Source organism: Priceomyces carsonii (genome assembly GCF_900007245.1).
Source record: "Priceomyces carsonii strain CBS4050 genome assembly, scaffold: Debaryomyces_carsonii_scaffold_7, whole genome shotgun sequence".
In the NCBI taxonomy this organism is placed as follows: domain Eukaryota; kingdom Fungi; phylum Ascomycota; class Pichiomycetes; order Serinales; family Debaryomycetaceae; genus Priceomyces; species Priceomyces carsonii.
In genome coordinates, this window is record NW_026946680.1 from 747,663 (window position 1) to 775,193 (window position 27,531).

General features: G+C 36.8%; 16 protein-coding genes across 16 annotated transcripts; 8 read left to right on the forward strand and 8 right to left on the reverse strand.

Annotated features, from left to right (window-relative positions):
• Positions 1 to 183: 183 nt before the first annotated feature.
• PRCAT00006194001 (putative ubiquitin-protein ligase) lies at positions 184 to 5,220 on the forward strand (the record flags this gene model as incomplete). The annotated part of the gene is made up of 1 exon (XM_062956324.1): positions 184 to 5,220. The coding sequence occupies one exon, from the start codon at positions 184 to 186 to the stop codon at positions 5,218 to 5,220; it is 5,037 nt and encodes a 1,678-aa protein (XP_062812839.1).
• A 150-nt stretch (positions 5,221 to 5,370) lies between these two features.
• PRCAT00006195001 (uncharacterized protein) lies at positions 5,371 to 6,162 on the forward strand (the record flags this gene model as incomplete). The annotated part of the gene is made up of 1 exon (XM_062956325.1): positions 5,371 to 6,162. One exon carries the CDS (start codon positions 5,371 to 5,373, stop codon positions 6,160 to 6,162), a length of 792 nt encoding a protein of 263 aa, XP_062812840.1.
• Positions 6,163 to 6,281: 119 nt separating this feature from the next.
• SFT1 (Sft1p) lies at positions 6,282 to 6,578 on the reverse strand (the record flags this gene model as incomplete). Its single annotated transcript, XM_062956326.1, has 1 exon — positions 6,282 to 6,578. One exon carries the CDS (start codon positions 6,576 to 6,578, stop codon positions 6,282 to 6,284), a length of 297 nt encoding a protein of 98 aa, XP_062812841.1.
• A 134-nt stretch (positions 6,579 to 6,712) lies between these two features.
• Positions 6,713 to 8,278, reverse strand: HSE1 (ESCRT-0 subunit protein; the record flags this gene model as incomplete). Its single annotated transcript, XM_062956327.1, has 1 exon — positions 6,713 to 8,278. The coding sequence occupies one exon, from the start codon at positions 8,276 to 8,278 to the stop codon at positions 6,713 to 6,715; it is 1,566 nt and encodes a 521-aa protein (XP_062812842.1).
• A 23-nt stretch (positions 8,279 to 8,301) lies between these two features.
• Positions 8,302 to 9,744, forward strand: LAG1 (sphingosine N-acyltransferase; the record flags this gene model as incomplete). Its single annotated transcript, XM_062956328.1, has 1 exon — positions 8,302 to 9,744. One exon carries the CDS (start codon positions 8,302 to 8,304, stop codon positions 9,742 to 9,744), a length of 1,443 nt encoding a protein of 480 aa, XP_062812843.1.
• A 159-nt stretch (positions 9,745 to 9,903) lies between these two features.
• On the forward strand, positions 9,904 to 10,287 carry PRCAT00006199001 (uncharacterized protein; the record flags this gene model as incomplete). Its single annotated transcript, XM_062956329.1, has 1 exon — positions 9,904 to 10,287. The coding sequence occupies one exon, from the start codon at positions 9,904 to 9,906 to the stop codon at positions 10,285 to 10,287; it is 384 nt and encodes a 127-aa protein (XP_062812844.1).
• Positions 10,288 to 10,367: 80 nt separating this feature from the next.
• On the reverse strand, positions 10,368 to 11,765 carry PRCAT00006200001 (mitochondrial 37S ribosomal protein uS2m; the record flags this gene model as incomplete). Its single annotated transcript, XM_062956330.1, has 1 exon — positions 10,368 to 11,765. The coding sequence occupies one exon, from the start codon at positions 11,763 to 11,765 to the stop codon at positions 10,368 to 10,370; it is 1,398 nt and encodes a 465-aa protein (XP_062812845.1).
• A 169-nt stretch (positions 11,766 to 11,934) lies between these two features.
• Positions 11,935 to 12,681, forward strand: PRCAT00006201001 (uncharacterized protein; the record flags this gene model as incomplete). The annotated part of the gene is made up of 1 exon (XM_062956332.1): positions 11,935 to 12,681. One exon carries the CDS (start codon positions 11,935 to 11,937, stop codon positions 12,679 to 12,681), a length of 747 nt encoding a protein of 248 aa, XP_062812846.1.
• A 105-nt stretch (positions 12,682 to 12,786) lies between these two features.
• On the reverse strand, positions 12,787 to 13,488 carry SBA1 (Hsp90 cochaperone; the record flags this gene model as incomplete). Its single annotated transcript, XM_062956333.1, has 1 exon — positions 12,787 to 13,488. One exon carries the CDS (start codon positions 13,486 to 13,488, stop codon positions 12,787 to 12,789), a length of 702 nt encoding a protein of 233 aa, XP_062812847.1.
• Positions 13,489 to 13,706: 218 nt separating this feature from the next.
• Positions 13,707 to 15,452, reverse strand: PRCAT00006203001 (M20 family metallopeptidase; the record flags this gene model as incomplete). Its single annotated transcript, XM_062956334.1, has 1 exon — positions 13,707 to 15,452. The coding sequence occupies one exon, from the start codon at positions 15,450 to 15,452 to the stop codon at positions 13,707 to 13,709; it is 1,746 nt and encodes a 581-aa protein (XP_062812848.1).
• Positions 15,453 to 15,620: 168 nt separating this feature from the next.
• On the forward strand, positions 15,621 to 16,952 carry PRCAT00006204001 (uncharacterized protein; the record flags this gene model as incomplete). The annotated part of the gene is made up of 1 exon (XM_062956335.1): positions 15,621 to 16,952. One exon carries the CDS (start codon positions 15,621 to 15,623, stop codon positions 16,950 to 16,952), a length of 1,332 nt encoding a protein of 443 aa, XP_062812849.1.
• A 112-nt stretch (positions 16,953 to 17,064) lies between these two features.
• Positions 17,065 to 20,163, forward strand: PRCAT00006205001 (phosphatidylinositol-3,5-bisphosphate 5-phosphatase; the record flags this gene model as incomplete). The annotated part of the gene is made up of 1 exon (XM_062956336.1): positions 17,065 to 20,163. The coding sequence occupies one exon, from the start codon at positions 17,065 to 17,067 to the stop codon at positions 20,161 to 20,163; it is 3,099 nt and encodes a 1,032-aa protein (XP_062812850.1).
• Positions 20,164 to 22,208: 2,045 nt separating this feature from the next.
• PRCAT00006206001 (uncharacterized protein) lies at positions 22,209 to 23,027 on the forward strand (the record flags this gene model as incomplete). The annotated part of the gene is made up of 1 exon (XM_062956337.1): positions 22,209 to 23,027. One exon carries the CDS (start codon positions 22,209 to 22,211, stop codon positions 23,025 to 23,027), a length of 819 nt encoding a protein of 272 aa, XP_062812851.1.
• A 212-nt stretch (positions 23,028 to 23,239) lies between these two features.
• QCR7 (ubiquinol--cytochrome-c reductase subunit 7) lies at positions 23,240 to 23,671 on the reverse strand (the record flags this gene model as incomplete). The annotated part of the gene is made up of 2 exons (XM_062956338.1): positions 23,240 to 23,486; positions 23,544 to 23,671. 2 exons carry the CDS (start codon positions 23,669 to 23,671, stop codon positions 23,240 to 23,242), a joined length of 375 nt encoding a protein of 124 aa, XP_062812852.1.
• Positions 23,672 to 23,833: 162 nt separating this feature from the next.
• Positions 23,834 to 24,781, reverse strand: APA2 (bifunctional AP-4-A phosphorylase/ADP sulfurylase; the record flags this gene model as incomplete). The annotated part of the gene is made up of 1 exon (XM_062956339.1): positions 23,834 to 24,781. One exon carries the CDS (start codon positions 24,779 to 24,781, stop codon positions 23,834 to 23,836), a length of 948 nt encoding a protein of 315 aa, XP_062812853.1.
• An 81-nt stretch (positions 24,782 to 24,862) lies between these two features.
• On the reverse strand, positions 24,863 to 27,013 carry PRCAT00006209001 (uncharacterized protein; the record flags this gene model as incomplete). Its single annotated transcript, XM_062956340.1, has 1 exon — positions 24,863 to 27,013. One exon carries the CDS (start codon positions 27,011 to 27,013, stop codon positions 24,863 to 24,865), a length of 2,151 nt encoding a protein of 716 aa, XP_062812854.1.
• Positions 27,014 to 27,531: the final 518 nt, after the last annotated feature.

Sequence of the window (27,531 nt, forward strand, 5' to 3'; positions counted from 1 at the left end):
TGGGGTCTTGCTTCATGTCCGTTTATTACATAAACAAAAGACAAAAACTCATGTCGTAATAAGATGTCGTGAGTGTGGCGACTGTGCGACATTATACCGGTGAGGCTACTCCAGGCAGATTAGAAACTCATTTAGGTTCTTGGAATCATAGCGCTTGATCTTTGACAGGGATTTGAGTGAGGAATGTACAATAATAAGGATATTGCTCCCGAAGAGGATCATGAAGACAGTGATATGGTGGATGCATATAGGGCCGAAGATGTTGAAGAAACTACAAATGGCATAGAAAGGCAAGAGCAGAATATTGAAGCTTCTGATAATGATTCTGAAGATGAGTCTTTGCGAAGAATGTCCGAGCAAGCAAGACGAAGGAGAAATTTTGGAGAAGCTATAGAGCGGGAAACAGAACTGGAAGACTTCGATGAGGGTACCATGGATCCTGCTGATTTCTTGAGGAGACTACTTCGGGCCAGGTCTAGTACCAGAAGCGCCGAGGCGCCAGATGATGACAACGAAGATGACGATGGCGATGATGGAAGAAGTGATGATCCAAGATCAGGATTTTTAAGGGCTCTTGGTGCGTTATCATCTGAGCGCCCTGGTGAGCCTGAAAGGGGTCAAGGATTTGTGGATGTAATGCAAAGATTGATGGGGGGTGGCGTTTTATTTGGGGGACGAGAAAATAGTGAAATGGAGGGACTTATAAATAATTTGAACCAAAGAGAAGACACATTTATAATTTTGGAAACATTGAATGAGCTCTCAGAAAGGTTGTTGATGATGAATGGCATTACTGCAGAACGAGTGATTCCGGCAAATAAGCTTGCTAAGAGCTTGATAAATATCATGGAAGACCCACAGTTAGCTGAAGAGCTTGAATTACACTTAGTGGCTTGTAGATGCCTATACAACTTTCTTGAAGTAAATCAAGATTTCATTCACGATGCATTAAATAATGGCGCAGTTGAGGTGTTGTGCGGAAAACTATTAGAGATAAGCTTTATTGATTTAACAGAACAAGCCTTACAAACACTTGAAATGATTTCTCGTGATCCTATCTCTCATAATCAAATTATCATTAATAACGGATTAAAGGCTTGCTTACAATATTTGGACTTTTTGACAATTCATGCCCAAAGAAAGTGTATGATCATTGTTGCAAATGCATGCTCCAGCATAAGGATATCTAATTTTGAGTTGGTGAGAGAGGTATTTGATAATCTTTCAGATTTCGTCAGAATGCATAATGACTCCGTTGTGGCGGAGAATGGATGGCTTGCTATATCTCGGATTATAATGAGCTTCAAAATGAAACCAGAGTTTATGGAACAGCTTTTTGATGGAAAGGATTCATTATTGAAAGAGCTTACTGAAATTATTTACGTTAGTTGCAATAAATCCCAAAATTCCGATGATACATCCAAGACTCCGCTAAGCTACGGAACATGCATCAGTCTCATAAAGTCCTTGATTGTCCTAGTAAGTGTCAGCGTGAAAATATCAAGGATACTATTAGAATCTTGCTCAATAGGAGACCTTATAGTAAAATCTTTGAATAAATATTCAAGAGCTCCACATATTGATGAACCGATTGAGACAATTACCTCGAAATCATCGATTGATAATATTTTAATCGAAGCATTAATGGCTGCTCCAAAGGAACTTCTTTCACAGCTTTTAACTTTGATTGGATATTTATTACCCATAGCATATGATTCGACCGATATTCAACTTTTTCAAAAATACGAATCTTATGAGGAGAAAGAGCAAGTAAATTCTGATCGAATTAAACTTTGTAGAGATATAATTCCAGATTCTTATTGGAAATTCGTGAACGAAGTTTGGTCTTTGTTGATAAATAGTTTTCAAGCTACTATGGATTACGAAATAAGGAGAAAGGTGTTGGTAAATTTATTGAGAATTATATCGTTCAGCAAAGAACTGGACTTCAGGAAGATTCATGGCGTTGAGATGGTGACCGGTCTCTTAGCATCAGTAGTACACCAAAGTAGGTCTAGTTTGAGCAAATTCTCGAACGCGGAGGAAGATATCGATATGCAAGATAGTGACGCAGATCAACTTGAAGAGGAAGGTGTAGATACTGACTTCGGGTCTTCCGGACTTGATAACGACTTGGAGGAAGAAATGAATTCACTTGAGGATGAACACGAAGATGTGGATAGTGTGTTCGAAGACGATGATCAGGAAATAGGAGGAGACCTGGAAGATGATGTCAATAATGTCGATTCTGATGGTGATGCAGTAAGTGGGTTTGAAAACGCAGATCGTGACGATACAAGTAATGAAGAAGGTCAAAATAAAGAGAGGAACCTCAATCGCCGGATTAGAATCGATGGGCATAGGAAACCTTACGAGCCAGAAGAAGATACAGTAATGATGAATTCAAAAAAGTTGCTATTAAGTACATTCTTGTTATCACAGAATTTATTGAGAAAGGCTCCTAATTTATTTGTCAAAGATTTTGAAAGGGAAGGTTTAATCAATGACACATTTACTATACTAAGTCAATTAAAAGGATCCTTAAAGGATCTTGATGTAGAAGATCTTGGAGGTTTCTCAAATATACATGGCAATAAGTTTACGGATCTAGAGGTTACAAAGGATGCTTTCTCTAGATTTTCTAGCAGGAGACTTTGCTCTGAAATCAAGAATGTTGGCTCCAGAATTGAGAACCTTTATATCGATTTGAAGGCATCTGATATACCAAGTAACATTCCAGAGAACATGAAACTTTTGAACGAAGTAAAAACAACTCTTAATGACAAAAATGCTATTGCTGAATACGATTACGAAGGCTGGAAGTCAATGTGGATAAAATTGAAAACATTATTGATCGGTGATGGATCTGATTTCCATATATCAAGTTTTGAGCTCATAACATCTGGAATTATTGATGTGTTAGCTGATCTTTTTACTTCGGATGACAATGATTTTGGGTTTGAATTCAGTGAGTGCTATAAGGCTTTCGTTTCGACTTTTTTTGTGAACACTCAAAAAGATTCATCAGTTTCCCATTTGGTGAAAAAGCTTCAAGAAGCTTTGACGAGATCAGAATCTTTTCAAATAATATCATCTGGTGGCCCTACATCTATATTTCCTAGATTTCAACGAGAAAAGAGCCAAACTGCAGCTATGGCTGGACAAGTAAAATTAAGAGTTATATCTGAAGACACCAAGATGGATAAGATTCCAGATAGCATCGAGAATATGGTCCTCTCTGTTCACGCAATCGCTACTTTTAAGTCAGTTGAGACATTTTTACAGCAAAGAATCAAATTCCTTGAGGGTTGGGATGATGGCAGTGATAATGAGAATATTAATACGCTGGAAGATGAGGCTCCTCTGGAAGAACAAAAAGACGCTATAATTCAACAAGGATTTGAAATTGAGTTTTTAATTAATGGTGAGGTAATTCCTAACGAGACTACGATTTATGGAGCGGTTTATAAATATTTGCAAGGAAACTCAGATAATACTGTCGACTCTTCGCAGATTTGGTCTAAGATTCACAACGTTAATTTTAGAAAGGTTCTGCCATCGAGTTCAAAGGAGCCAAAACCGCTTTCTTACAATTTGAGCGTAAATGGCAGTGAATTAGACATATATGATAAGACCACTTCCAGTATATTAAACCTTTTGAAAATTTTGTTCGAAATGAATGCTTTTGTGAAAAGTAATTTAAGCTATGGAGATAGCATTTCCAACGATTTATTCATGAACTGGAAATTGACAGTGAAATTTAACAGACAGCTCGAGGAACCTTTGGTCGTTGCAAGTGGGACATTACCGAGTTGGAGTATTCACATTACCAAAAATTATTCATTTTTATTCCCGCTTGATACTCGTATTTTTTTCATGCAGTCTACTTCTTTTGGATATTCAAGATTGATACATCAGTGGCAGCTTAGAACTAGTCAAGAGAATGAAGATCTTAATCAAAACAATGGAAATGGACCAAATAACTATGGTCTTCAACTAGGTCGCCCTACTCGTCATAAGGTAAGGCTTTCAAGAAAGATGATATTGCAGAGCGCACTTAAAGTATTGAATATGTATGGCTCCACACCAGGAATACTTGAAATAGAGTATTTTGATGAAGTGGGCTCTGGTCTTGGTCCTACATTAGAGTTTTATGCTACCGTTTCGAAAGAATTTGCGAAGAAGAGGTTGAAATTATGGAGAGATCTTGATACTACGAACAAGGACGATGAGGATTATGTGACATCGAAAACAGGTTTATTTCCTGCACCTCTCGATAAGAACCAGGCAAGCCTGGAAAATGGCCGAAAAGTAATGTATTTTTTCAATTCGCTTGGTAAGTTCATTGCTAGAGCTTTATTGGATTCTAGAATCATAGATTTTAATTTCAACCCAGTTTTTTTGAAGCTAGTGCAGTTTCTTAACCAAAAGGGTTCGAATAAGTCGCCATCCAAAGAGCTCAAAAAGATTGCAAATTTACCATGCTTAAGATTGGTCGATCCTGAGTTAGCCAACTCCCTTGAACATTTATTGAAATACATCAAGCAATTCTCTCATGTAGAGGAGAGCCAGCGCAAAAATATAGAAATTGATGGTGCTACTTTGGAGGACCTTTCTCTCAGTTTCGTACTCCCGGGATATCCAGAATACAATTTGATTCCAAAAGGTGAGGATATACCCGTCACTGTTGATAATGTTGAGCAATTCGTAAGCAAGGTTTTAGAGGCAACTTTGTATACCGGTATTCTTCATCAAACAAAAGCATTTATGGAAGGATTTTCAAAGGTTTTCCCTATCAAGTCATTAGCTATATTTTCAGCAGAGGAACTAGTGAAACTATTTGGTAGTGCCGAAGAAGATTGGTCATTTGAGACCTTAAATGCAGCCATTTTTGCCAACCATGGCTACACTAAAGATTCCGAAGCAATCAAGCATCTCATTAGTATTCTAGTAGACTTTGATAAAGTTGAGAGAAGTTTCTTTTTACAATTTTTGACTGGTGCACCCAAATTGCCAATTGGAGGGTTCAAGGCTTTGAGACCGGAGCTCACCGTTGTGAGGAAACAACCTGAAGACAATTTGAAGGATGATGATTATTTGCCAAGCGTTATGACGTGTGCAAACTACCTTAAACTCCCGAATTATTCTTCACAAGTTCTCATGAAGGAACGCTTATTGCAAGCAATTCATGAAGGGGCTGGTGCATTTCTCTTATCTTGAAAATTATATAGTGTTTCTATTACTTGTTCCGTCCCTTTATAAATATACGTTAAAATAAGTAAAGAGACTATCTTTTTCTGAGAAAGTGTTTGTGCGCAAAACATCGATTCTGAACGAACTGTAATATATTATAGTCCATTATCGAACATAATGTCCTCAAGCATTAAATTGAACCTGATTGTCTCTTCCTTAGTTAGCTCAGCACCTCCTGGGGAATTGAATGATGTTGGAAAAGACATATCTACGATTTTATCGTCGGAAACTTCGACCATTGGTAGATCATTAGAAGAATTTGTTAACGAACACGGAGCAATTTTCTCTCATAAATATATCGCTTCAAAATATAATAAGGATCCGAATTCTACAAAGTATATTGATTACATTGGAAAGAAGTTGTTTAATATTGATATATCGAAACAATTGGCTATTGATGTTGAAGATTATGAACCGCTGGTCACTTACCCTTTATATTTCAATGACTTGGTCAACTTAATGGAATCTTACGGTGAGGATCATTATCCATCAAGCTACGCATTTACAATAATACCGGGCGATTGTGAAGTGAAGATAGTTATTATTGGACAGAAATTAAACCAGCAAAATTATTATACTGGAGAATGGATGTCAGTCTACACAGTTAAAGATGGCTCCCTCGAAGGGTCTATTACGCTCAATATTCATTATTTTGAAGAAGGGAATGTACGCATGAAATTCAAAGATGATGTAAAAGAATCTTTAAGTGAATTAAATGCTAGTTCAATTCTCAATTTAATTAACGCAACAGAGAACAAGCTCACGCTTTCAATAGTAAAGAATTTTAACGAACTCAATCAGAAGTCATTCAAGAATCTCAGAAGGCTTTTACCAGTTACCAGATCCAAGATTAATTGGGGGAAAGCTATTGGTAATTACAGATTGGGTTCTGATGTCGTTAACCAGTAAATAATTAAATATGTATAACCTTCACTTCTTTCAGTATTTTTAAAGTACAAAGTATAGTCGAAAAAACTAAACTCCCTTTGGTCCATTTCGTTTTCTCTTGATCCTATCGTTCCCCTCGATCATCTCAATTTATAAAGCATCCAAAGTACAATGAATCCGATTAATATTACGCCAACAACTTTTGATAAACTAGCATTCCTTCTAAGCACGTTTCGAAGGTCGCCACCCGTTCTTCTCACCTGCTGCATCATTTGACCAAAGTTATCGTTCAAGCTATCTATTATCAGATTTTCCAGCAGAATGGCGCCATGAATATCATTATCAACAGTGCTTCTAAACTGGTGAAGCGTTTGAGCTAATTGATCAAACCTTTGATTGTTCAGCTGCTCCCTCAGAGCATAAAGTGAATCAGTCATGCTGAATTTAGCGATAAGTAGTTATTCGCTGGTTGTAATTAATATTTATATTACAGAACGCACCTTTAAAGATTAATACTACAGAATCGCGCAATCTTAAAACTTCACAAATACGTAATTGATATTTACGATTACTATAAATTGTTAACATCGGGAAACCTATTAACATTCAGGAATTGATCATTAGTTGGAGGATTTCCAGAATAATTTGGCGGTATTCCTGTATGACTAGGAATAGAAGATTGCCGTCTTTGATTGAAAGAGGTCGGCGGTGGCTGATGGGGCATATAGTAATCTCCTGAGGGAGCTTGAGGAGGATGCATGTTTATGGAACCGTTACCAAATCCAGAACCAGTAGGCTGCTGTTGCAAATATTGTTGCAGATTTGTAGGGGGGTATGGGTGGACGTTCTGATGAGCACCGTAGGACTGTTCTCTACCACTACTGTTCATATTTCCATTGTCTCTGGAAAAAGTTGGATAAGGCGGAGCAGTTGGCATGCTTGTTCGACGATTTACTCTCTGCGTAATCAGCTGATCAGCCAACTCATTATAAAGTTTCATTTCATTGTTAAGTTGATAATTTAATGCCATAAGCTCTTCCTTTCGAACACTGTACTTGTCTATGAACTTACCCAAGCTAGGTCTCAAAGGAATTATCTCATTGTACAAAGACGTTATTTCATCCTCATTAGAATTGGAGTTAGATGATAATAATGCTAGCAAATGATCTACCTTTCTCAGATCAACCGAAAGAATTGTATCTTCTGTCTCTAGCTCTTGATTCAATTCTTTCTCACTCTTAGCAACTATTGGGGTTACATAATTTAAAGGGAAAATTCCAACTTTACCATTCGGTAAAGAGCCTCTCCACCAGTCGCGATACACAGATTCTATTACGGTTATCACATCGCCTTTTCTAAAGGATAATTCGTCTGGTTCGTAGGACACTAAATCATATAAGGCACGAACCTTAGATACACTAGTTATAGTTTTTGCATTATCATCATCGTCATCTTTATTAGTTCTACCCGCACCAGCCTTTTGCGATACAATGGGCTGTTTTACAGCCTCTTCAGTAGATGGCAAGGGCTTATCTCTCAAGTAACTCTTTTTAATGGAGTTTTCCCTCTCGTATTCTTGTAAAGACATCTGAAGCACCCTTTGGAGGTCATCCTCTTCCTTCATTTTGTCTTCTTTTGAAATCTCCATCTTAGCTGGCTTGTTTGGAGCCGGGCCTGCCTTTCCCTGAAGCATGAACTGAGAGTAGTCTCTCTTAATTTCATTATAAGCATCAGTCATGGGCTTCAAGGAAGGGTCGTTCTTGAATGACTGATATAACTGCTCAATGACTTCACAGATTCTGCACTTAACTGTGCGATGCAATTTCTTATCTCCAAGTTTCTTAATTAATGTACCTTGAACGAATGACTTCGTGGCTATTTGCTGTCTCATTCTCGAGCCACAATTCTCTGCTATAGCAACTAGTAATGATAAGGATCTCAATATGACATTAGCATCTTTAACGGATAATCTCTGCGATACGTAATTGATTGCTTGTTGCGTCCTTTCTTCAGGATTAGCTGATATTTGATCGCAAACATCAAGAATATATTGCCAGTTGTCCGCCGTTAATGTTTCATCTGTAGCTTTCTTTATCAAGTGCTCTAAATCAGAAGAACTGGACTTCGAAGCGAACATGCTGCAATTTCTAAGTTATAATAATGAGTCGTATGATATCACAAATCATTTTGCCTTCCCCTTTTTTCAAGGTCATCCTGCATTCAAAGTTTTTTCTGTTCTTTTTTGTTTTTTCGTTAAAGAAGGCTTTCCCAGGAATCAATATTGTAAATTCAAATATAATAATTCAAGAAAAGCAAGCTGTTTTGAGCTTTTTGACTACGTACATAGTATTATTGGTTATGACCAGCAAAGAAAGCTCACCTCCAGGAACACCAGAACAAAATTTTACTAATAAGGAACGTAGTTCCTCAATGGGAAACATTGCAGTTGGAGATACTAGCCCTTCTTTGTCAACGATGAGAAGATCAAAACGTGAGAGAAAGAGATCTGATGCCAGATTACATACATTGTCGAAGGATGCCAGTTCAGATTCTGCTATTTTCGAAAAGATTGTAGTTGGTTTCAAAGAATTGAGCTATAGACAGACCTGGCTTAAGCCACTACTAGTTTTGGTCGCGTCAACTTTCGTATATTTAAGCTCTGGGAAAGACACAACGATTCATAAAATATTAGAAGCTATGATAAGACCATCGTATCATATCGAAGGGACAGATCAGTACGGTAAAGGTGTGAATGATTTCTTTTTTGTTGGTTACTATGCAATTTTTTTCACATTCTTAAGAGAATTTTTAATGTGCTGCTTTCTTAAACCTCTTGCATCTTACTTTTCAATAACCAAAAAGGGGAAGGTGAGTAGATTTATGGAGCAGACATATGCGATGTTCTATTATGGCCTTGTGGGTCCGTTTGGTTTATGGATCATGTCTAGGTTACCTCTTTGGTTCTTTAATACTAGACAGTTTTACGAGAACTATCCACACAAGACGCATGATATATATTTCAAGATCTATTACTTGGGGCAAGCAGCATTTTGGGTTCAACAATCCGTTGTTTTAATCTTGCAATTGGAAAAGCCTCGGAAAGATTTCAAAGAGCTAGTTTTACATCACATTATTACAATTGCTTTAATTTGGACTTCGTATAGATTTCACTTTACTTGGATCGGTTTAGCTGTCTATATTACTATGGATGTGTCTGATTTCTTTTTAGCGACATCAAAGACACTAAACTATTTGGATTCACCTATCCAGGGTCCTTTCTTTGTCATTTTTGTTGGTATTTGGATATATTTGAGACACTATCTCAACTTGCGTATATTGTGGTCAGTTTTGACTGAATTTAGAAGTGTCGGCGAGTGGGATTTGAACTGGGATACCCAGCAATATAAGTGCTGGATATCCCAACCCATAACTTTCTTTTTAATCAGTGCTTTGCAACTTGTCAATATGTATTGGTTATTCTTAATCTTCCGTATTCTTTACAGATATGTGTATGGTGGCGTTACGAAAGATGAGCGTAGTGATGATGAAGAATCAGATTCAGAATCCAGTGAAGATGACGAGGTGAGTAAGAAGAATATTTGAGCCAGCTGAGATCAATCATGCAGTTGGTGTAACTCTTCGAATTCGTATCAATTTATATACTACATAGAATGATGATTAATATTTGACAATATCAATATACAGGATTGACCGTAACTGAAGTGGTGAATTTTAAATCAGTAAACTATCTTGAAGAAGATTATGCCTATTACGATTTCGTCCTACGACTTATTAACATACCATGAAGAAGAAGTATTTGAAGATGCAGAAGTGAGAAGATTTGTCTTGAACCATGGAGCGGAAATATTTGAATTGCCTCGATTCGAAAGTAAGAGAACCTCGTTACAGGAAAAGTCTTTCGTACCTGCAACTTTGATCTGTGATTCGGAGACGCTAGAGCAATCAATGGCAGAGCCGTGGGATTTGGAAGATCCGAAATTTAAAGAATACTTCGAGCTTCAGAAAAGACATAAGGAAGACTTTCTACTTGAAATCCAGTCTAAGGGTATTACATTAACGAGCGATAGAGAACGGGTTCAAAAAGAGGGCCAAGCTCTAACTAATTTAAAACATATCAACTACTAAATTGAAGAAGCAAAATTACGGAACTTGCAAGTATATAGTCTATTTACAATTTGAGCTCTATTTATTAGTTATTAACATGCTTAAAATGTAGCTCTGTTATCATGAGATGGCTTCCTTGAAAACATCTTGGAGTTCGCTCCTTTTGAACTTTGATATTCCCCAATGACTTTTAATCTGGATCTCAATCCATCCTCCGCAGATCTTGAAAGAATCCCCAACATCATTGAAGAAACTCTCATCGAATCATCGTTAGATGGAATAGGATAAGTCAACAAAGACGGCTCCATATCGGTATCGCATAGGCCAATGGTTGGTACCCTCAGTTTTATGCATTCATTTATGCAATTTCTGTTTTCAACTGGATTTAGTAAAACTACCAAGTCAGGTTTTACTAGTCTCTCTTTGAGCTCACCCAGTAAAATACGATTCGTTGGAGTATTCGACATATCAACTTCGACAACTTTTTCACCACCAATTTGTTTCGTTACTTCCGTGAAATTGGTGATAGTTCCAGGAATCCATCTTCTAGAGACATAGTACCCACGACATCTCGAAGCTGCCTCCTCTAATGCACGATGCTGCTCCCAGTGTCTAGAGGTACCAACGAATAAAATAATACCACCTTTTTCACTAACACCTTTTATAACTTGGCAAGCCCTCTTAAGAGCCGACAAGGTTTCATTCAAATCTATCAAGTGAATGCCATCGTACTCACCGTATATAAAAGGTTGAGTCGTGGGTCTCCACATGGCCTTTGCATGACCCATATGACAACCAGCAGCTAGTAATGTGGATATGGAAGTATCGCAGATACTCGTTGGATTACGAACTTCATTTCTTGGCTGATAAATATTATTCAAAGAGGAACCCAATGAGCCGGTGAGGCGAGAATGTGCTAACTGTCTCAAATAGAGCTCCTGGTCAGAATAAGGTTTATAGTCTGGAGTAGGTTTTAAGTTAGGGAACTGGTTAGTGAATGAATTCGAAGCCGTTGACTTTATTTCTTTCTGTACAGCCGAATTTTCATTTGATTCACTTTCACTTTTCTTGATAGATTCAGGAGAAGAGCTTGCCCACGGGCTATTTGCAATCTCACTTTGAGGCAACTTCATATTACTAAGCATGAACTCTTCTAGTTCCTCATCTAATTGTTTAACTTTACTCTGATTAGCAATTGAGTCTAAATCTCGTTGAAGTGATTGTAATCTTGATTCGATTAGATCTGAGGGTGCTTTATTTAATTTATCGATTAAATCTCTACTCTTAGCCCTCAACTCATACAAAGCTTTAGCCTTTGCTGCTATCTCTTCCTCTCTTGCGAGAGCGTCAGCTATAGCCTTTTCACGAAGCTCTCTTTGAGTTAATTCTACCTTCTCCGTTTTTTCGCCTGAAATAGTGGTAGAAAATTGCTTTCTCCACCACGAGCGATGAGGCACAGAACCCCTATTTATATGTTTGATTCCCTTGGAGCTGTACATCTTTTTCCTACCTTCGGTGCTTGATAATTCCTCAAACAATATGTACCGTACCTATGGACTAAGTCCAAATGAATATTTTTCATTTTTCTGTTCGCACGACTTCTAAAGCAGCATTCATTAGCACGACCTTAAAGTCTATCACTAATTCACTCTATTATGTATACTTCTGATGATACAATACAAATATGAGTTGAAAACATTTCAAGAATTTTCTTATTTCATATTAGACATCACCGAGGGTATAGATGATACAATAAAGGTTGCTTATTTGATTATTGCTGATCCAAATCTAATTAATGCCCGTTTAGAATATAAGAATGCTAGCATTGGGAAAATCAACAGAACCTGCGAAATTAGGGTCATATTGATCGAGAATATTAACGAATTAAAGCTGTTGATAAGCTCAAAATTTTCTGGTTTAAATCTGTCCAAGTATGCGCCGAAATCTCTGAGTTCAAAAGTAGTGGGCATTTACGGTGTGTTCGACTACTTTATGAAACAAGGAGATTTAGCGCTCGAAGAAGACGTACAGCTGGATGTCTTTGAGAATAGCACTGTTGATAGATTTTTGAAGGCAGAGGAGTATTCAGGGAAAACAGTGAACTATATCTGCTATCTTTTACATCGATTGACAAATATTAATTATGAAGTTTTTCTATCTGAACCAGATGTAATGGCGACGGGCAAATATATACCTTCTCTATGGAATAAAAGAATCCCCAATTTATGGACGATGAATCCAGACCAGTATTGCAAGAAGTTCGAGAAAATAAGTGATCAATTTATTAGTAATAATAAAATAAAGAAATCTGTAAGGGGGACTGAAGAAAAGGAAGGGTTAGCAAAGGAAAAGAAAGAATCCAAGGGTAATCTAGTTCCTTTAGGACTAATACTATCTAAATGGGTCAGTCTTTAGCCGATCTCTTATTACATCGATTTTAGATATTTATAATTATGGAAGTTTTCGTAACCTCATCCATCAAGTTTTAATATTTCAAACAGCCCTGTGAGGTTTTGCAACTTATTTCGCTTCTTCGATTTTAGATTCCTGAGCACCCTCGTCTTCAGCAGCAGCATCATCAGCATCGTCGTCACCTTCAAGACCTGCACCTGCTTGTCCCAATTGGCTCGCTAAAGAACTAATATCAAAGTTACCTCCTGGGCCACCGGCACCACCAGCACCACCCATACTTTGCATCAATTGAGAGAAATCTAAGCCTCCAGCGCCACCTGGACCACCAGCACCGCCAAGACCACCAGGACCGCCAGGACCACCAGGACCACCAGGACCACCAAAGCCGCCACCCATGTTCATCATATTGGCCATGTCATCATCTTCAGCTGCTTGTTCATCTTGTTCATCTTCGTCCACCCATTTGTCGAAATCAGTTTTGATGTAATGTAACTTCAACTTTTCTTTCGTTAATCTTGGCCAGAATTCGGCCTTCTTGTTCTTCTTCCTCAATAAAAAGAAAATGTGGGACCCGTTCGAAGTGTTTTTATGAGAATTCTCTGGATCAATCTCATCATAAAAGTCAATGGCCAACTCATAGTGTACATCAGAGTCTGAAGAATCAGCAGAAAGTTTCAAACTTGTGGAGTTCAAATCAATCTTAGCATTTTTAGGATCAAGAACTTCGATTGTCAAATAAATCACATTTTTCGAAGCATCATCAGCACTAGAGCGCTGAGCCCATAAGACAGTAGGTGTAACGGTAGACATCTCGATTAATTACTACTATAGTCTATATATCCTTTAGATTTTCGAATTGTAATACGAACTATTCTAGTTAAATATTTCTATCCGGAGCTTTGATTCTCGAATATTCTAAAGAACACCAAGTACCAGGATCACGTGTATTTAAATTGATTTAGACTTATACACCACCGTAGTGGATTTCGATAAGAAGGAAATAGAAAATTAATGCGGTGTTTTCAGAGCTAAGCAGAGTCAATGACTTGAAGAAATTCATAGTAGAAAGCTATGATTTGAAGATGCGAATCAAAAGGTATATGTTCATCTACTCCGTGCGCATTTGTATCAACAGTAGCAACGAGTCCAGGTCTATATCTGTAAATGTGATCAGTTAGATCCCAATAATGCTGTGTATCAGTGTTACCTGTAGCAATACCTGGAGCGACTACGACCTTTTTATCTTTAAACTTCTTTGGCATACTATCGCGTGCTACTTCTTCATAGACATGTCTAATTGTACCAGCTAACAATTTCCAGTGCTCATCATTTATGGGCGTTAAAGGCGCTGGAGACAATGGCCAATCTATTTTAACAGTGAAAAACCCATTTTTTGTTTTACGCTTAATCTCTGTGCCATCATAAATGACTCCAAGATTATGCTTCTTCGCTATGAACAAAATATTAGCCAAATCTTTAGCAAGCGTTGCATTGACAGTGCTCTCTATAGCGATCCTATGATTGACAACAATTTCCACATATTCTGGTAATGCATTTGATTTTGCACCACCATGAACTATATCGACTGCTTGGGTGGTCCCAATAAGAGCTCTGGTAGTCTTCGACTTAGTCAAGTAGTCTACAGCAATTTCATTTGACTTATTATCATAGCCAGATCTAAGAATCGCGGTTTTCGTTTTCAGGTCTAAGGATTTGGAATGGATTGCAACACACTGATATTCATGAAAAGTAGGATTCAATGGCGAGAAAATGGGTGGAAAAGGATTAGACTCTATTCTATTAATCAATTTGGCCATGATACCGATTGAAGTATGATCAGGGGGTACCGAAGAATGCCCACCTGGTGTATTTAGACCGACTATTAAATTTAACAAACCCTTTTCACCAGTACCAGGCAAGGCAAGAACGACTCCTTCTTGTTCGACAATACTTTGACCACCTTCATCGATAACTGCATAGAAAGAATTCTTCCCATACCTTTCCAGAAGAAAATTTCCAATCGATTTAGCTCCTCGTTCTCCACCAATTTCTTCATCAAAACCAAAACCATATATAATGGTTCTCTTAGGCTTAAATCCATCTTTGATTAACTCTTCTGCAGCCTCTAACAATCCAATCAACAAGTTTTTGCAGTCAGCAGATCCACGGCCCCATAATGATTTACCATCATAAACACCTTCGTAAGGAGGATAAGTCCAATCTTTGATGGTGGCATCTTGGGTTGGGACAACATCCTGATGTGCTGCTAAAAGAATTGGTTCCGAGGATTCGTCCTCACCTTTCCAGGTAATAACCAAACCCCATTCATTGACTCTCTCAACTGTAGCATGTTGCCATAAGAGCGGAAAAGAGTTTGCAAGAAATTCGTAAAAGGGGGAAAACTTCTTTTCCCAAAAATTGGGGTCATCTTCGACGAGTGGACTATCATCGAACACATCAGTTTTTATTCTAACTGCTCCTGAGAGCTTCTTGGCCGATGCTTTTCTAAATTCTTCGTCATTTAAAATTTTGATTAAGGTCTTATTATCCTGATAATATGATATAGGTCTCACAATCTCTGCGTAAGGACATACGCTAGTCAAAAGGTCGCTTTTACTTTCATATTTCTCATTGTCTGATAGAAAGAACTTAGATCTCAACAGGACATATATAAATATTACAATTGAAATGAATGAAAATGCTCTCAAGATTGATTTTTGAGCTCTTGCTTGCCCTGTGTGTTCGTTTATTTTATGTTGTCCTTTTTCCTCCATTTCAATGTCAGAATGCCTTATAATTGAAGTTGAGTTTAAAGTTGACCTTACATGGAATTGCTCGATATCGTGTATCACGAGTTTTTCTTAGCAATCAATTTGGGGTGAAAGCGACCTTCAAGATACTTGGAGAATAGAAAAAGATCAATTGTTTTTGCTGAAACCTCAATGATCTCAAAGCTCCCTTTAGAGATTCAAGTCAAATTACTAGCCATTGTTCCTTTTAGTTCTTTGAAATTAGTCAATTCCCATTTTTATATTCTTTACAACGACTTATTTTACGATAAAATAATAAATGCCTTCGGCGAAGAAAGTATAAGACTTATTATTAAAGTACTACCTTGGTTGAAAACTTATATAAAAACCTTGGATGCGTTTAGGTTCGGGTGCAGAAACATTATAGCTTCAAGACTTAAATTGAGAGATACAGATGAGTTCGAAAGTGATCTCCAAGACGTTTGTTCAAGCGATAGCGGCTACCTTAATTGCATGTATGTGAAAGATTCGTGGAGGTACATTTATTCATTGTTGAGAAATAAAAGGCTTTTCGCTGAATACTCTGATTATAAGATAGATGAACCAATTAACTACGTCTATAACCATTTTGTTGAGATCAATAGAACATACTTACTTTCATATGTGAAATCTTTGTGGCTTGCTCCAGGAACATACAACCTAAATATTGGATTAGTTATTAAACACGGAAGTGGGTTAGGGACTACGAAATTTGAGATAAAGTACGAAAATGACTCTGGAGAACAATCCACGCAATCATTCTACCCACCTACAAATATCAACGATATCCTTCCTAAACGTCAGTTTTGTTTTTTGAAAATTGCAGAATTTGACGTTCCTCCTACTAAAAATCACGACCAAAATATTCCCAATAAATTGAGAAAAGTAGAACTTGTCATGGAAGAAATAGGTTTATATCTTAAATCTGGTTTCAGAATTTTCTTCATTGATGTATCACAGCCTTCACTACTTTTTAATGATTATGACTTGCTCTATTACGCAGTTAATGAGACTGATTATAGGTATTTTATCAACATTCCACTCAAGAATTTTTATAAGGCTTTGAATTTTGTTCAGGAGAGCCCCGATGGTTATGGAGAGGGTGACCCAAAGGAAATCTGGGATCAATATGATCATACATTCTTGCAGGATTATCCTTCCAATAATAGCAAGCCATCAGGCAATAAGAACCGGCAAGAAAATTCAAGGTTGACGAAATATGCAAATTTTTTTTTCAACAATAAGTTTAAGAAGAGATTTTTCAAGTTTAATACAGTCTACCAAAGAAGGCAATTTGTGAATCGATTCGGTGATTTTGAACTCGACTGGGACGAGTATGAAGAACACTCTCATAGCGATGACGTCTCGCCTATCAGCAATGATCATATGAGCGGTGGACTCGAAAAGTCAAAAACTAAACACAAGAGTTGTTCCTACGACTGTCAAGGTCTTAAATGGAAAATTCCCATAATAGGTGAACTTTAATAATAGTCGGTACTCCTGTATACATACATAATGTAGTATCAATTATCTAAGATCAGATATCGCGAACACCAATAGATCAGTCACTGTGTAGTCTGCCCATTCTAAATCGATCATGGAGTTGAGGAAGGAGGAAGGCGAAGACAACATATTGAACGAACGGCATTTTTTGCCTACTAGCTTGGCAAGGAATCCTTCATCGGATCTGAAGATGGAGGACATGCTGACTCTAAGCGAAATTGAGACTTCAACAGCAGCTAGAGACATAGATGCAATTGAAGAACATATGCCAACCCCTAATGCATTCGAAGCTGGTTCTTCTATGGGAAATAATTCAAGAAATGCATCTCTAGGTGAGGAAGAATCTGATGAGGAGGATGCCAGGTCATCTCATGAGTTCAATAATAAACGAATTGTTCTACAAAGGTTCACGATATATAACTCCTTGAAGACTATGTACATCGTTGGAAGTAATGCGAAAGAGAACTTGTTTAGAGTTCTTGAGGTGGGCCAGGATCCGGGCGAACCAGATGCACTTTTAATAATTGAAGACAAGAGCTACTTTTACACTAGAAAAGATATGATTGAACTTATAAATGAATTGAATGATTCGATAGAAGGCGGGATTCATAAGATATCTAGAGGATATGGTCTTTTAGGTTTTATCAAATTTACAAAAGGGTATTACTTGAGCATTATTACGAAGTGCAGTCAGGTTGCTATTTTAGGAGGTCATTATGTTTATCACGTTGATGAAACTAAATTAATTCCTTTAGACGTCAATTATAGGAAGCCTGAAAAGTATAGCGATGAGGAAAAGCTTCTATCTATATTCAAGTACTTGGACTTGGGAAAGACTTTTTATTTCAGTTACACCTATGACATAACAAATACATTGCAAACGAATTTTTTGAGAAATAAAAAGCTTGCAACAGAATACCAGTTCATGAGTCGTCGCGATTATACATTCAAAGGGCATGCCGACCAATCCAATATATTTGAACTAAATGACCGATTTGTATGGAATAATCTTTTATTGGAGCCTATTTTAAAAAATAATGAGGTAGCTATTTACGAGTGGTTTCAGCCAATCATTCATGGATTCATTGATCAAGCAAATATTTCAATCTACGGTAAAAAGATTTTCATCACACTAATTGCTAGACGGTCCCACCATTTTGCTGGTCCACGGTTTTTGAAAAGAGGTGTAAACGACGAAGGGAACGTAGCCAATGAAGTTGAGACGGAGCAAATAGTTTCCGACATGTTGGTGACGCCCTTTCATGATCCAAAATACGGCTTTTACAACAATCCAAGGTACACAAGTTTTGTTCAGCATAGAGGCTCTATTCCCTTATATTGGACTCAGGATTTAAACCGTCTACCAAAACCACCTATTGAAATTAATCTTTCAGATCCATTTTACCAAAGCTCAGGACTTCATTTTAATAATCTTTTTGAACGATACGGGTCACCTATTATAATATTAAACTTAATAAAAGCGAAAGAAAGACAGCCAAGAGAGCTGAAATTAAATCAAAGTTTTTCCAATTGTATCAATTACTTAAATCAATTTTTACCTGAGCGGCATAAATTACAATTCAATTGCTTCGATATGTCCAAAAACTCGAAGAAAAATTTGGATGTAATTGGCCCTTTAAAAACAATAGCCTCTTCTTCGATTAAACAAATCGGCTTTTTCCACAACGGAACTGATATAGCATCCACCAAAATTCAGAAAGGTATTATCAGAACCAATTGCATAGATTGCCTTGATAGAACAAATGCTGCGCAGTTCATAACTTGCAAAGAAGCCTTGTCTCACCAATTAGTAAGTCTTGGCCTTATTTCAGAGTCTCAAACACTTGATTACGATTCCGATTTAATAAACATTTTAACTGAAATGTTTCACGATCATGGAGATACCATTGCTGTCCAATACGGGGGATCGAATTTAGTCAATACTATGGATTCATATCGTCGAATAAATCAGTGGTCATCGCATACGAGAGATATTTTGAATAGCATCAAAAGGATATATTCCAATTCATTCATGGATCTGATAAGACAGGAAGCTATCAATCTATTCCTAGGGAATTACGTTTATGATTTCATGAAACCAAAGTTATGGGAATTGCAAAACGATTTTTATTTGCACAATAAAAATTTCATCAAAGATGTTCGCTTTAAACTTAGCTATATTCATTGGTATAACGAAAACTACTTATCTGATCGCAGAGCATCGTTGGCCTTGATAGCGCAAAGGTTTGCGAGTGTTGCCCTTGGTCAAAAGAAGCTTGAACCATATCCTGACTATAACGACAACTGGTACAATGAGAGCTACGTTCCTCGAAGGTTTCAATCCTTAAGTGAGCTCTTTCAGTTCAATATGAACTCGAATGCTAGATATTTTCCATCAAATATTGACAACAGCAGAGACAAAAACTTTGACTACAGTCCATTTGAATCGCGAAATCCTTTGGTACAGAAGCAGGCAGCATCGTCTTCTGAGCAACAATCCTCACAAAACGGAAAATCAAATATAGAGTATCTTGAAAATATCTGCAACGGCAATGATACTTTAAGTCAATATGACGAGAAACAGGACCATAGTGACCTTCCTGAAGATCGCCATATTGTGTCTGAGTTAAAACATGATCATCACTTTCCTCTTGAATACACATATGGACCTAATTACAAAAAGTTGGCAAATTCAAGGAGGCTTAAAAACTTTTTAGCTGAAAAAATTGAAAAATTGGGTTACAGTGCTAAAGCACATAGCAGAGACGTTATTGCTAAATCAGAAGAACCATATTCATCCCAAAGTGAACAAAACATTTCAACACCGTCATCTGTTCTGCTCCCAAATAAGACCCATGAAGAATTTCTACTCGATCTCAAAGTAAGTGAAAAGAATCGTGATATCTATGCTTCAAACATAAGATTTACCCAACTATTGCCAACATTAGAGGCTACAGAGCAGTACAAATTTCAAACAGAATCATCAATACCAAGAGACAGAGAATGTATACTGTACGAGCTGTCTTCGGGATTAGCTCTAATTACAAAGGTAAGCCATACAGATGAACGTCTCGAGCTGCTTTCTACTGATAGCCGTAAACACGTTGATCCAAATGACATTCATATTTATGCACGTTATCTAGGTATAGAAGATGAAGTGGGCTTAGCTACAGAAGATAACTATTTCAAATAAATAAAATCTTTTATAATACAATCTACAATTTAACATAACCTTCTATCTCATAATATCACTTCCTCTTATCAGTCTTACAAAACTAAATCGACTCATGCTTCAATAAAGCATTTCAATAAATATCCCCTTCGATTGTATATCTCTTCAAAGCGAAGTGAAGAAATAAAGATTACAATTAATATCAAACGATTTGTAGTAATGATGCAATGACAGAAGAGGAATGAAATATCAAAATATGTTGCATTAGAAAGCAATAGTACAAGTAGATAGAACATGAGTAGTGAAGAGACAATTTTAGAACTCAATCAAAACTAAAATTCCAATTTAACAGAGTTATCAATCTTTAAAAAGTGGTAATTACAGTGTTAATTAGAGCGGAACTAGTTATCCTCAAAAAGACAATACAGGTATATGTAAAAAATTATGAAGATACAGTAAGTCACATAACATCTGACCGACAGAGACGTCAAAAGAGATTAGAAAATCGAGTGACTTAATGAACTTGAGAAGAATGAATAGTGTGACACCTCATACTAGATCTAGAACTCCTCAGATATTCGAGTAGAGTAAGATATCCAGCTCAAGTGGACATCAATTATACACATCATTTTGAAATATCAGTAGACTTACATTTATAATCAAAGCGTTTAGATGACAATCAATTAGGGACTCGAAGTTAAAATATTGCTCAGAGACAACTTTTTGAAAAGTTAATACAGTAGCAGAGTCAACGTAAATTGCTAGGAAAAAAATCTATCTATGTAGTTACTAATAACTGAAATACCCTTCAAACATCATTGAGGAAGACTCACTTTGCTATTATTAATCTAAATTGCAAAAGTCCATTTAAGAAAAAATCGAATAATAGGTACTAATTCTAACATACATTTAGAAAACCATTATCTATATGAAGAGATTCGAGATACTTTTATTAAATATTGATGATGTCCTTACAAATAATAAACTTTAATCATCTACAAGATGCTTAACCCTCTGTTCGATAAATCCTTAGTCAAAGCGAATGTCTTTATTCGAAATTGAAATTATTCCCGATTAATTAAAAACTCTAAATTTAAATTTACAATAAGAAATTTGGTTATTTCATGGCATATTTTTGAAGCGAAAACTAGTAGTGTGAACTGAGTGACTAAATGAAATTATATAATTTCTTCACACCCTCACAGTTTTTCCCTTAATAAACCACCATTAATCTTTTCGAACTCTGTGCGCCTTCGCAGTAATGTAAGAGAGAACCTATTAGTCTTTTGATCATTGTCTATTATTTTCGTAAATTGTTTGCGGCTAAAGGTTATATATAAAAATGAGTTTTACAATGTGTTATTAATCGATGCAAAAATTTTTGATATGGAGGATACACTGATACTGATGGGTCTCGGTCCTGTTAGTTTTGGAGTATGAGCTGATTCATTTCAATCTTCGATGTCTTTTTTCGGTGAGAGTTGGTTATCAAATAAAGAATTAGTATCCAAGTTAATGCTAAAGCTTTCTTTAACCTTGACAATAATGTGATTGCAAAATACTTACAAGCTATATACTAAATCTGAACTACAGTAATTTTACCATACTAATTTTTGCCTGCCTTTGATGTATCGTCATGAATAATGCCTAATCTTTTATCCCAGCATTCATAATAGTAGTTTGATTTTCTCCTTTCGCTTGGATTTTCTTCCTTCGGTTGATGAGCTGATTTAAATTATATATGCTATTATTTTATTATATACAAGTTTATCTTAGAGTTTAGATTTTTTAATTTTTTTTTTTTTTTTTTTTTGGTCGGCACGTTTGTCGTCCGACAAATTTTATTCGTATATACAGGTTTGAATAGAAAATTACTTATGGAACGGCGTGGTCTCTCTGTGCTGATGTACAATCTTAAAAACAGATTGAATAGCTAGTATATTCGTTGCCATGGCCAACAATACTTCCTCGAAGGTGAACTATCCGTAAGTTTCCAATTCAATAATCATGTCGGAACTTTCTCCTAACTTTTTTTTTTTAGTTTTTGGTATGGGGGTGCGGCTAGTATGATAGCATGTACTGTAACTCACCCCTTAGATTTGGCTAAAGTTCGATTACAGACAGCTTCAATTCCTGGTCAATCATTGGTCTCGATGATTTATCAGATAATAACTAAGGAAGGATTCTTCAAGATTTACTCAGGACTTACAGCATCGTTATTGAGGCAAGCCACTTATTCAACAACTAGATTCGGAATATACGAGTTCTTAAAAGAAGAGTATACAACCTCTTTCAAGAAGCAACCAAGTACTTCGGTGCTATTACCTATGTCAATGTTGGCAGGTGCTTTGGGAGGGTTGGTTGGAAATCCTTCTGATGTTGTGAACATTAGAATGCAAAATGATTCTACTTTGCCAACTGAACACAGAAGAAATTACAGAAACGCACTAGATGGAATTTTCCGCATCATTAAGGAAGAGAAAGTTCTGTCATTATTTCGAGGTTTACTTCCCAATCTTGTGCGAGGTGTTTTAATGACTGCCTCCCAAGTAGTCACTTATGACTTGGCTAAGAAATTGTTGGTAGAAACGATCCATTTCGATCCCTCTAAGAAATCTACACATTTTAGTGCATCTTTACTTGCTGGGCTCGTCGCCACTACTGTATGTTCTCCTGCTGACGTAGTAAAAACTAGAATCATGAATGCCAAAGGAGCAAATCAAGGAAGTGCACTGTCCATCTTGTTGCATGCAGTCAGAACAGAGGGTATAGGTTTCATGTTTAGAGGCTGGTTACCATCGTTTATTAGATTAGGACCACACACAATTGTCACTTTCCTAGCCTTGGAGCAGCTTCGGAAATTTAGAATTGGAATGTCTATTTAGATTATTCACGCACGTAAGAAGTGCCACCGTAAAGCGAAGGGTGTGGAAAGTTAATTATAGATTTTTAGCATTTATAGATTATTTGAGTTAGAATACGCATATACTTTACTACGATTTCTTCTAGTTGAACAGCTTTTTAAACTATATGTATTGATCTCACTATAGTCCAAACATAATATGTAGCATTTCATGAAAAATTTTTGCTGGGAAGCTCATACCTTAATATTATCCAACTCCGCCTTTTCAAAGGCTTCTTTCTCTGCCTCTAAAATATAAGGAATTAAATAATGCTTATCTTCTTCAGGTTTCACAGCTTTATTTGCTGGTAACAAATGATGGGATAATGAGCATTGATGAGCTGTAATGAATCTAAAGTTCCTTGCATAGATCTCATCTTCCGGAAGTCTTGAGATAGCCTTTTGCATGATGGGAGATTCTTCACTGATTAAATCGTCGAACCTTATATTGTTAGTATTGCAATGTTTTTAATGAATTGTTTCCTAGCTTTTTACTTACTTCAAACCCATTTCCCTGTAGCCTGCGTAGGAGACAAACGTCTTGGCAATTGGGACGACTACCTTCGACAATGTCGGTCTAGATAATATGAAATCAGCTACCTTAACAATAGATGTGACAGATGCCATTATGATATTACCTATTTTTTAATGTTAATAAAAGATGTAAAAAGGCAATTTCGATAATAAAGAGAAAAACTATAAAGTATTTGTGTTATTTTTATTGGTTCTTTTCTAGACTTCCTAATTTGGTAATATATCGAATATAACATAATGAGAAAGAGAGTTCGATTAATAGTGATACTCAGTAGCATCTTCGCCTGAAGTATTTGGGAAACCTACTTGTTCAAGTATTGCCTCTGGTCCATCTTCTTTAATCATATTAAAAAGTTCCTCATTTTTGCACAAAAAAAGGCCTATCGCTCCACATGAGTTAATTCCTAGTTCCTTATATTTCCCACATGACCTCGGAACCAACATCATATACTTTGTGGTCATCAAAAAGTTATACGATATACTCTTCGCATTATTTTCTCTAAGTACAGTTAAAGTCCTTTGAAGTAGAAAGGAGAAATACATTCCAATATCTTCTTCATCCATGTCATTGAGGTCACTCGGTAGCTTTGCCACAAAATGGGCAAAGGGAAGGTCAGGACTCTGCAATGGCTCCATTCCTGCTTTCGGAACGTGTGTGTCACTAGCATCTGCTAGCATTTCAGGAAATGGTATAAAATCATTCTCTGGAAAAGTCATAAATTGAATATGTTTGTGGGGCTGGGACGCTCCGCTTTCGTCTCCACAATTGTAAAATGAAAACCATTTTCTTTGAGAATCTAATGTTTTAAGCTTTAATAATATTTTGAGAATTGCAAAGAGCTCTTGTGGCATCAATGGGGTGTTTTGAGACATAAATGTTTTAGTCACAAGCATAAAATGATATGGAATAACAGGAAACTTATTAAACAAAATTTTGAATTCACCGTCATTTCCGAAAGTATCTTCAATGGTGAGTTCTGGCTCAGGCTTTGCAAATGGATCCTTTTCCTTTGTTCCTTTCTCTGGTCTATGCATCAAGGATTTTAACAAAGTCAACTGAAAATCAATTGTTGAGTTGTGTATTCTCCTATGAATTATTTCATTCTCTGCAAGATCACCATTAAACTGAATAATACCCGCGTTTAAAGCTTTGTCATATTTCTGGTGCAAGTTTTCTATAAAATTCTGTGATAACTCATACATTAGAAATCTGAATAAGAAAAGTAGTTATCTGTAATTTATTCGAAATTATCTATACAAATTTTACTAATCACGTGATTAAAGCTACCTTCTTTTAAGCCAGCTAATATACCTTGAAGGACGCTTCTTCGTTCGAACTTCGAGACTGTCAGAGCTGCCCAGAGCCGAGCCTTTCGAGAATGTAGGAGTAAAGTCCTGTAGTATTGTGGAAAATGATTTCGACTTCTTATGACCTTCACTTTTGTTCGCTATTTGATGAGTTATATTTGTTGGCTCAGTAGAATCGGGGCTAATCTGTCGTAAAGATTTAACCAACAAAGATTCCTCCTGAAAGCTGAAATTACCGGTCGAAAGCTGCGTGGAATCATCTTCAGACCTTTGCAATGTATAATCAGATATGCCGCCCTGTACATTATCTTTCGACAATACAGGCAGTTTTGTCCCATTGCCCATTTCATCGTCTTGCTTAAAGGTCGAATTTGTCATTGAACACGCTTCGTCATCTGATCTACTTATAATGATACAGGGAGCGGGAGCCTCTGAATTTTCGGGATACAGATCTCCCGTCACTGCTAAGGTAGTCTTCGGTAAGTTCAGATCGTCTTGGACCGTCAGAGTAGAATAATCTGTCAACTGATAAGTACCACTTGTCGATATAACAGTCGAAGATATGACACTTACTGGACTCGTGGTAGTACTCTTGCGATTACTCGTGACAGATACCTGATGATTCTTGGATTGTATGCTTGTAGGCAGGTTTCCATCTTTATCCGTATAGTTAAATTCAAATGATTCAGTCTGCATTGGTTTCTTGTTTGATGATTCAAGTTCGCTGGCGATACTTTGCATTTGCATACCGGGTTTTATTATATTATCTCCATGATGGGTAGACTTCAAAATTGGAGAATTCGATTTTGGTAAACCAGAATCTATTATTGTTATCTCCAGGTTCTTTAAACTGGAACTGCAGCTATTGGATGTAGTATTTGCAGATTCCGATGATTTCTCTTCCTCCAGAGTTCTTGTTTCGGTATTCATACCGGCATAAGGAAGAATCACTTCTCCGAGTTTGGAAGGGTTGAGGATTTGATTTCGCTTCAGATGAGATTTCAAGCTAGGCAAACTCGAGGAATGTCCTAAAGACTTCGTATCTTTGATGCTAGAATTGATAGAACCTGATCTTACAATATTTATACTCTCAGAGCTAGATATTTTCAAAGCATTGGATATCTTGTAAGATTGGTCATAAAAAGACTGATATCTGTTAGCCTTAGCTCCAGATCGCTTGCTACTTGAATAGGGAGTGCCATTATAGGTTGCACTAGGACCAGACTCCCTGGATGAATTCGAAAGACACTTTTCAATCATATTATTGTTATTCTGATATCTGTTGTTATTCAAATAAGTGCTTGACGAATTAGCTGATGAGTTTGAATATAGTCCTTTTAAAGCAACTTGAGGATTAGTGAACAGCTCTGCTTCCTGATCAGATCCTAGAAATTCAAGATCGGATTCTTCTTCTTCATCCTCTTCTGTCGAACAGGAAACTTGCTCTTGGATTGTCTGGTGGAGTAAGTTATTAGGGGGGACTGAAAGGGGGGAAGAAGAAAAAGGACCAGAGCTTAATCTCGAGAAAGGTGACGCAAGAAAATCATCATCTAGTGTGAAATCAGGTGCCAGCTCCGTTCGCTTGTGTGATTTGTCCCTTTGTCCTGTCTGATGGCTGCTGAAATGGTTACCAATATGTAAATTACTCTCTAATATTTCATCAAGATCTATTACTGCATCTGGCACGTTGTCGTTATTCATGGTTGTTTCTTCGGTTAAAAAAAATCTTGTGCTAGGTGTATTATGAGCTGAAGAAGATCTTTTATGATTCAATTTTATTGGAGAGTTCAAACCGTAAGAAGAATTTGCGCATCGTGGAGGTGAGGTGTAGTTGCGTGGCGAAAAGTCAGTCGGTAGTTCTGGAGTCTTTGTGGGAAATAGAAACTCGTCATCTACCGGACGATTAGTAAAATCTTCTTTGTTGTTGAACTGAAAATGCTTATCCAATTCTGAATGTTCAACATCTCTGGTTGAGCATGGTACTGAGGAAGAACCAGATGTAGACGGCGGTGAAAATAAACCTAAGCCCATAATATCAAAATCACCGGATATTGCCGCCGACCTCCTATGCCTATGTCTCTTACCCATCGAAGGAGTCTTTTGAAGAGAGTGTTGCGAAGCTGACATACTTCTGAGGTTCCTCTCGAAAGTAAAGCAAACAGATTAATAAAAAAAAATTGATCAGAGCTAAAACTTCGTCTCAGATATACTTAACTCCTACTTCGTCTTCTATTTCCTCTTCTTCTTCTCAAATAATGAATAAAAATGTTCAACCCCTTCTATCTTCCGGTTATCCCTCTAAAAATAAAATACAGTGGTTTGAAATGCAGTAAAGAATGGACGCTAACTAAAATAGTAGCTTGAATTATGTTGCCCCGTCAGATAGTTCCTGCTATCACTGTGCAGTGGTAGAAATCTTGTTATTAAGCTATAAAGGGCCCGTTCTTAAAAAAAGTAAATTAGCAATATTTCTTATCCTGTCTGAGAGGAAAAGACAAAAAAAAAAAAAAAAAAAAAAAAATTTTCCCTGATTAGGTGAGTTCGTGGTTATTCTCGTGGGTTAAAGTATCACATTCATGAGTCTTCAAACCCACTAGGGATATCAAATGACATTTCGATCTATTACAGCCTAGGTTTATCTACTA